General features: G+C 36.4%; 1 protein-coding gene across 1 annotated transcript; it reads left to right on the top strand.

The window, feature by feature from the left end:
• Window positions 1-3286: 3286 nt before the first annotated feature.
• On the top strand, window positions 3287-5116 carry LOC127796570 (transcription factor MYB62-like). The gene is made up of 3 exons (XM_052328756.1): window positions 3287-3740; window positions 3998-4127; window positions 4248-5116. Exons 1-3 carry the CDS (start codon window positions 3446-3448, stop codon window positions 4792-4794), a joined length of 972 nt encoding a protein of 323 aa, XP_052184716.1. The 5' UTR covers window positions 3287-3445; the 3' UTR covers window positions 4795-5116.
• Window positions 5117-9156: the final 4040 nt, after the last annotated feature.

The following is a 9156-nucleotide window of genomic DNA, read 5'->3' as shown; positions in this document are numbered from 1 at the left end:
AATTCAATGATTCCCAACGTCTATTCACTTCACTCTATAATATATATGGAAGCTTCTAATTTATTAATTCATGCACTTTCCAATAGAATAAGTAATTATATTCCTCCCAATATAATTCAAACATTCACCCACATTTTCTAAATTGATGTTTAAAAAATCCAACCGATTTAGATTACAAGTCAAAATTTATCTATATATGCAATGCATCAACAAAATGTAGACGAATATTCAGTTTCCTAAGTCAGCGATTCAACTAATATTTTGCTACCATTACCAACAACGGGTGCTTAGTTTTGTTAATCGAACCGAACCAGCCAGCGGATCGGATTCTCCAGAACGATGGCATTTCTCTCCTTTTAAGAAATTCATGGAAATAAACAACTAAATGGTAGCAGTCCACCAAAATGCGCCACAGGCGACCATTCTGATTGTACTTTGCGGGGTGTAGAATAATTTGCAGGTGCACGTAACTCCTCATAGGTTGGTTGAATAGACTTAGTTAGCATATATTATATATTATTATTATTATATCCTATGTAAAATCATCAATTATGTCACAGGTGCATGACTTATCAAACTAAGAGCATCTCCGATGAAGAGTGGCATCTGGGGTGCCATTTCCATAACCGTCAAAATGACATCCCGGATTAAAAATTAACCACTCCAATAGAGGTGGGATATGGGATTGTAAAATAACAACCCTCTTGGGGTGCCATTTTTGTAACATTTGGAGAGAGAAAAAGAAAGAGATGCAAACTCCACATACTATTTTTAATTGGTCTATTTCAACTTTTATTATAAAATATTAATTATTTGAATTTAAAATTTAATAAAAAAATATTAAAATATTAATAATATCTCTATTTTGGCACTTGTCATTCGAACAGATTTATTTTTTAGAAGTACTATAATACTATTTAAAGTTGTAAATAGATAATTTAACACTCTAAAATAGCACTCTCTTGGAGATGCTCTAATACATCAAAATAAAATTGGTTGCAATCACTGTAGCAGACGTGAAATTGAAATTATCAGTAACGCATATGATTGTTCGCATGAAATGTGGCCTATGACTCATACGTTGTACTGTGAAAACAAATTCTCCGGTATCTATTGCTCCAACTGGCGTTCTTCCATTTCAATCCACACACACACACACATATATATATATATTTACAAAATTTCAAATATCCATCCATCAATCTTTAAATTTCAAATATCCATAAAAGATACTCATTAAATTTATGAATAATAATATCTTATCCTCTCGATCCGGGATAAAATCTTTATCTTGTCTCTCCTTACTTTTCGAATGTTAAAAATCAAGTAGAAAATAAATGGAGACGAGAATAGATTTATTTTGTAAAATTATAGATCATTATTATAATTTTAATTATAATATCGTCGATATTGCGGGAATTAAATTGTGTGGTAAGTGGGAAGATGGATGAGAATTTTTGGTTTGAAGGGTCACATGGGTTGTTTCAACATTTGCAGCATGGAGAAGAAGATAAACCAGAGAGAATCGAAGGGCACTGAGAAAGGGTTTTGTTTTTTTTTTTTTTTTTTTCTTTTGGCCGGATGTGGCAAGAAGGCAGAAGCCAGAAGGCTTCCCCTATAGTTAGAAAGAAGAGTTGTACCTATTCTCCACTAAGTACAAGCACTAGTAGCTGGTGGCAACACTTATTCTAATTCTCTCTCTTTTGGATCCATCCGTCATCTCTTCTCTATTATGTTCTAACCCCCACCATTATATATAGTGATGTAATACTAGTCTTCCACTATGCCTCTAAGCTGTAACTTCTGAAAATATTTAATGTAATTGTAATATTTTATATTGACATGGTATTATAATTTAATAAAAATAAAAATTTATAGTTAGTAAAAATAGGTATTATTTTAAATTTATCAAAAATTAATAACTACTATATATTTAAATATCCTAACAATATATTATAATATTATATATATTAACATAAGTGATGTGATATGACGGTTGTACTAAGTATTAGCTATATAGTTCCATCACCTGCGAGGTAGCTTCATATATTTTTTTTCTTTTTCTTTTTGTCTTTTCCTGTTTCTTATTTCAGCCGGGTTTTGAAGAATATAATTCTTTATCTTGGGCAGACATAATTTTGTCCTTGAGTAACGTAAACATGCTCAAATATTGGTAGCCGCCGCAACAAAACTAGACTAATTATTGGGCAATTAATTGGCTCGAGTGCTGGATTAGAATTTGCTCTTACGTAGACCATGACTTGGACTTGATGAATGGGATATTACTGGAAAATGGAAATAAGCTTAAATATTGGAGTTACAGATACATACATGAGAAGCAAAATGTTGTTTAGGGATGCGAATCACTAAATATATGGCACAGAGATGAGATTCTGTATGTGTGTTTAATGTGTTGAGTGAGTATCAGTATTAGTATTAGTATTGTATGAGTGTTCTGTGTTCCATTTTCTGTGTAGTTTTCTTACAACACAGTTGGTTGGGTTGGAGGATAGCATAGTTGTATTTCTTTCATAGTGACAGTATCCTGCGTTTGGTTAAGCCTTTGGATTAAGCTTAGCTAATTCTGAAATAAAATAATTAATCCCACTCCCACCCACGTCTTGGGATTATTATTTTGTTCGAGTTTGGGTTTTTAGGGTAATAAGTAATAAGACTTTCTAAATTGTTCTTGGATAAGAATCAATCTCGAGGTCAATTGCTTTTATTCAAGGCTATTATGGCCTTTTTATTAATCGTTCAATACAAATTAAGAGATCATGTATATCTTTATCTTTCTCAAACCGAAACCGAATGAAGCATATATAATATTACCTCTTATATCAAACATGGTATAACATTATTTAAATCTATCATTTATTTATTCATCATTAAATTAATCCTATCACGAAAGAAATAATTCGTATACCAATTAAGTGATCGGTTATCGCATCCATTAGTCTACAAATTAATGATGCAGTGAGTGAAGAAGGTTCTTCCAAAATATTCATCTCTTCCTCCAAGAAAGTGGGTATAAATATAATAGGTCGCTATAATTCCAACATGTGACGAAATTGATTTATTAATTATTTGAATTTGGTTGGGAAGCAAATAATAATATTCCAAATAGAAGGGGTCGTTGTCATATGTAGGATGCCTGTGGTGGCTGCTGGGTGGGAAAATAAGTAGTTCGGAAGTGTCAAATGTTGGTAGTGTAGACCAATTTGATTTTGGTCTCAGGGTTGTGAGCTAGCCGACCTAAAATTTGATTTCTCTTTATCTTAGATATTCTGAGAAAATTCCATTTGGTTACATCAAACATCAAAGGGCCAGCCAGAACGAAGTTGAGGAGGAGAAACCCAACCCCTTATTGGTTTTTTTGACCTTTTTTTTTTAAATCTAGTCTAGGTAGGTCTTAAGCTCTATATATGGTATAGATGCAACCTCCATGCCTTCAGCCTTGTTCTTCTATAAATCTCTGCTCTCTTCACTTCCACCACTCCCATCCTATGGTTTCTCAATTGAACCACCTAACCTGAAAAACCAAAGCTTCCTTCTCTCTCTCTCTCTCTCTCTCTCAAAGGATCGATACATGGCTCAGACGTTGATGATCGCCAATGGCGGTGAGGAAGACTTTAATCAGCTTCGAAGAGGGCCTTGGACGCTGGAGGAAGACACCCGTCTTATCCATTATGTTTCATGTCATGGCGAAGGCCGCTGGAATTTGTCAGCCAAATGCGCAGGCAAGCACTTATTAAGCCACTATTGCATTTATAGTCTAGCGGTAAGTGGAAATATTAGCTAGTGAACCCGACCCCAACCCCAACCCCAACCCCGACCCCGACCCCGACCCCGACGTTTCAGAGTTCCAAATAAAGAAAATAGTTACCAAGCCATCCATGTACATATATAGCTAGGATGAAACTTATCTTCTCTTATTTTAACTGTAATTCTTGTATTTTTCTGAGTCTTTTTTTTTTAATCATTATTCCTCCTCCAGGACTGAAAAGAACTGGGAAAAGTTGTCGATTGAGGTGGCTAAATTATCTAAAACCCGACATCAAGCGCGGAAACCTCACCCCTCAAGAGCAAATACTGATTCTTGAACTCCATTCCAGATGGGGGAACAGGTCTCTCTCTCTCTCTCTCTCTCTCTCTCTCTGTGTTTGCTCGTCATTTTCTTGCATGCTTTACTTGGCTAAATATCAATCACTAATGAATGGAATCGTTAATTACTTTTTTGAAAGTAGGTGGTCAAAAATTGCGCAGCATCTTCCGGGAAGAACAGACAATGAGATCAAGAACTATTGGAGAACCAGGGTGCAGAAACAAGCACGCCAGCTCAAGATTGAGTCCAACAGCAAGAGATTTGTGGAGGCTATAAGATCCTTTTGGATGCCAAGATTACAGGAAAAGGTGGAGCAAATTTCATATTCAAATTCAACTACTTCTCCCTCAACCATGGAACTACAAAACTCTACAATCTCATCTCCACAACCAAGCAAGAAAATGGACGGTGGCTGCTGCAGCCACGGAGTTGAAAAATCAAGTTCCATGGTGGGAATAACAGAGCTGCCCGGAATCTCAGAGCAGCCGACAAGTCCGGCTCATGTGTTTGCTCACTTCGTGGATATGATCAATGACTGTGAAGGGGAGAGCTTCAACTTTTCTGCCATGTCAGCTGTGGGGCCGCCTCAAGGTCTTTCCTTCTCTGACGGCCAAGTGGCAGCGAGTGATTGGATGGGCGATGACATGGCGGGTGCCTTGTGGAACGTGGACAGTCTCTGGCAGTTTTAGGAAGCCAGACTAGTTGGAAAACTATTGGGTTTAGGCTTTTGTTTATTACTCCGTCCAACCCAGTGCTCACTATGACTACTACGACAAGTAGGACTATAAATTCTCAAATATATATATATATGTATATATATATATGTTAACCCCAAATCTTTCAGTGAGTATCTAAGAGGGAGAGGGTGGTTTGGCAGTGTTGTCAGTTTTTCGTTTTTGGTCTTTTTATATGTTTTCTTGTTTTTGTTTCCCGAACAGAAAACACGTTTAATAAGTAGTACATATAATGCTTCGAAGAAAATGAAAACAAAAATCACTGTTCAATCTTGTATGCGTTTGATTTGGAAAATGCTGAAAAGTGACGAAGTTCATGCATCTTCTAAGTGGAAAGGTTTCCTAACTTAGCTATGAGAAAAAAAAATCTATGATATCTACAATATTTCTTCTATTAATTTTTGTGTTCTATCCACAGGAATGAAATCATTCACTTATTGACACTGCTATTCTAACTAAATATAAAGGTGTAGTCAGTTCAAGGAAACGAAATGGAAGTGACAACTAAGAGGATCATATATCTACACACACACACACACATATTGGTGTGTGTATGTGTATGTGTATGTGTGGTGTAGTGTAGTCTATTCATCTAACTTTGAAGGAAAACAGTGAAAAGCAGGGCCTCCACCCACCATCTTTTATGCCATAGCCAGCTAGTAGGAGGATAACGAGCTTTGTCCAAAGTGACTGAAGTGAAAAGAAGAAAAGAACGCATCCAAACTACTTTTAAGTTCTTGAAGATATACCAAAAGTTTCATACTTCCTCACAGTTAAAAGCTGATTATAGGTTACCTTGAAACCAATAACCCCAATCCAGAAAAGTTAATCTTATACAAGATGAACATTTTGATTTGACTGAAAATAATTGATGCAGATATATATACACGTGAGAACTAACACATGGCAGGGAAGTAACTTGATAGTCTAGTACATCATCATACACGAATATAATGGCACTTGCCTCCCCTTAGAGGTTATCCCCTTCAAGCAATAATTTCACAGCGCAAGTCATAAGGACGCAGAGCTTTCAAAAACTTGCCATGCTCTCCCAGGCATCAACAATTTCAGCAAAACCATAATATATCTTGGGAAATTAAGAAAGGATCATATTGATAAGATATGGTAGCAAAGACTGAATCAAGGATCTTTCTTCAACCTTTCTTTATAGCACTCATCCCAAAGTTTTCCTTTATCGAGCAACCTCCCACTACATTCACTAACTTAAGCATCAGAGAGTTATTTCAAGATAGTTCTTTATTATGGTCGGAGATTAATAAAAAACAGCACAAGTTATCCCATCCAACTCAACATCAATACATCTCTTATTGGACCAAGTCATTTTCAAGGGGGTGCGCAGGCGCACGATCAAATATCATCACTAATTTTGTCAATAAACATATAAGTCCTCATGCTATACAGTGTTGGAAGTTCTATGTTGATAGCAGTCCCTAACTTCATAAAGACATTGTATTTTTAAGACGAGCAAGAAAACATGAAATAGAGTCATGGCAGGATTTGGAAGTGAATTGAACTGAGCCTATTCTCAACAACTTGGAATATATGAGCAAAACTTGGTATACATCTCTCAAAACACACACGCTTTTAGCCATTATATTTCTATATGCATACAACGGTTTTGGCTGTTGTAATTTATAAACCAGGTATTATTTTATCTTTGAAAATACCCACTAACATTAAGATGTTCTTGGCAAAGGGGGCTGCACTTTAAGTTGAAAATTACAGATGCTTTACTGTAAGTGTTTCAACTGGTCGCCAGTTTTGGGTACCATCCACGAAAATGAAACTGATCGTGACCATGGACGGAGGACAATAATTTGTGGCACAAGAGGCCGCCCATGAGATTGGTTAATGGATTCTCAAAGTAAATAGAATTGGAAAAAAGATAGCAAACAACATGAATGAGAGTGACACTATTTTGACGATTAAGAAATGCACTCTCTAATTTAAGAAAATGATGAAACAAGAGAAAGGGCTGACCTACTGGTTTTAGTTAAATTATTATCCAAACCGATACGTCAACCTCACTGCCAGCCCAATTAGGTTGGAAGTTGTTGCCTCTTTAAACAGTCGAAAACAACATTTAACGGTCGCAAAATTTACTCTCCTTTGATAAGTACTAAAAAGCACCTCAACTAGTTGTTGCCAGCCCAATTATGATTTCTGAACAGATGTCTCTAGAGCTCAACTAGTTGGAATATTTCAGTCAATTAGGCTTCGTGGCATCCATTGATAACCTTTCTCATTAGAGAGAGATCGAGAGAGAATACTGTTAGAACCATACATGACGTCATGGGAACTCTTGTGTTCCAAAAGTAAGCATCTAATTCACATCAACAACTTATTGACCCTTGAAAAGACACATCGTGGCATGTGAGGAAAGAAGCTTATATATTTTCACGTGAAATTGGCACTTTGGGAGCGATATACTTCCCCCCTTTCTTGAGTTCTTTCTTATCTAATGGATCATCTCGCTGTCAGCCATGAACGTGAGGAGACTAAACTCTAATTTGCCACTGTAGAGGCTTTTACTTTGCTTAGTTTGGAAGTAGTTCTCGGTCTCTCTAATTGGTTTTCTAAAGATCTTTAGGGCCCTTTGAAGAAAACTTTGGCTCGGGCTGTGTCACTTTCTGTGCAAAGCAGGGGAAATTCACTCTCCCAAGAGAATAATTCCTTCCTCTCCCTTGTAAGAATTTCAATGATGGATTAGGCCCTCTTTTTCAGTTGTGGAAATCTGCTTGTTTCAGCTGTTCACCATTGACTCCCAGCTGCCAACCAGAATTTCTAATTCTTGGAAAATTCTACGCTCTGGACTTCCTCACAACTACCTTTCTCGATAGGCCCCGTAAGTATCTATTTCAGGAGATCCATTCGATCCGGTTTAACTCTGAAAGTTTATGTTGAATTACACTCATAGACCCTGTAACTACATGGATTAGCAAATGTTAATTGGCAGAGAATACCCACCCAAGGATTGATTCTTAAGGAATGTGTAAGAATAGGAAACCATTTTTAGTGCCTTTTTTTTTTCCTAATTTCTCTTTCCAGTATGAGATTCCCTCCCTCAATGTTGTTTACTCCCAAAACACAAATCATTGCCTAAGTAAAACATATACACTGCAACAATTTTTGACAATTTCGTTACACAAGGGATGCAACAACTAAACTAAAATGTCACTTGTCTAAATCAGGAGCATTTCATGTCCATTGCAAACTCAGTTCCAAGATGAGGTCATGCGAGGAGGCTGATAGATTTTTTGAGTGGTGCGAAATACCACAAGGAAACAAGAAGTTAGGAACCTATTCACAACCCAGACTGTTCCTTCCCTAACTCCTCACAGATTAATTGTTAATTATGAATACAGGATGAATTGCTCAAGATTTGAAGTTACCTTTCAAGGCCATCTCAAAACAGCTACTTTCGTCATGTATGTAAGCAACAATAATGACCGATATCTTGAACTGCTATATTTTCATATTGCACATAGTTCCACACATACTATGATAATATACATATTTGAAGTCAGTTGTCTTTTGCTTTTTTTTGTTGGGCAAGTAAAAGAATATTCTATATATATACATACAACTTTCTGAAATATATTGAGCCTGCCTGATAATCATCTGGTAGATCCGACCTAATTCCCAGTCTTACCGTAGCTATCTCGAAGTCTGACTATCCGACTGAAGACAAGCTTTTCAGAAGTCTTTATCACCCACAAAATACCCTGAATTCAAGCCACATAAAGTTAGATGGTGTGCACAGCAAACTCCTACATCAAAGGTGAAGCAGTCACATTAACAAAAGCAGGAGCAGAGTATTAGGATTGCCACTAGGGAAAGAGTAAAAGACAAATCATAAGACTGAAGAAGAAGAGTAAAAAAATAGCCCCACATCACACGACAGTACAAACAGCTTTTAGACAAAACTTCAAGCAACCGCCTCAAAGTTCTCCAAGCATAATGCTAGCTTAGCTGGGAGGCTCTAGAACATGTACTTGGTAGAAATGCCATGTTCATGTTGGACACCAACAATCCTGAGCATGTCTCAGACACCCATCCAAATAGGTTGTATTATTCCTAAATTCATCTTAGAAACATACACTTCATGAACACCTAAAAAGTACATATCCGTTGTTTGATACACTTGTGAAATACATTGATAGTCGGCAAACTAGTAATGAACAACAAAAATCCACATCTATTAGTTTTCCTTTTTCCTAGACTTTTTAATTTAAGAACTCTAGAACAAGAGCTTTCAGTTTTGGTTGTATGTAGAACATTAAAATAGACATTATA

The sequence above is a fragment of the Diospyros lotus genome, chromosome 3 (assembly GCF_014633365.1).
Source record: "Diospyros lotus cultivar Yz01 chromosome 3, ASM1463336v1, whole genome shotgun sequence".
Taxonomy (NCBI): domain Eukaryota; kingdom Viridiplantae; phylum Streptophyta; class Magnoliopsida; order Ericales; family Ebenaceae; genus Diospyros; species Diospyros lotus.
This window is presented reverse-complemented; position numbering and strand designations above follow the sequence as displayed.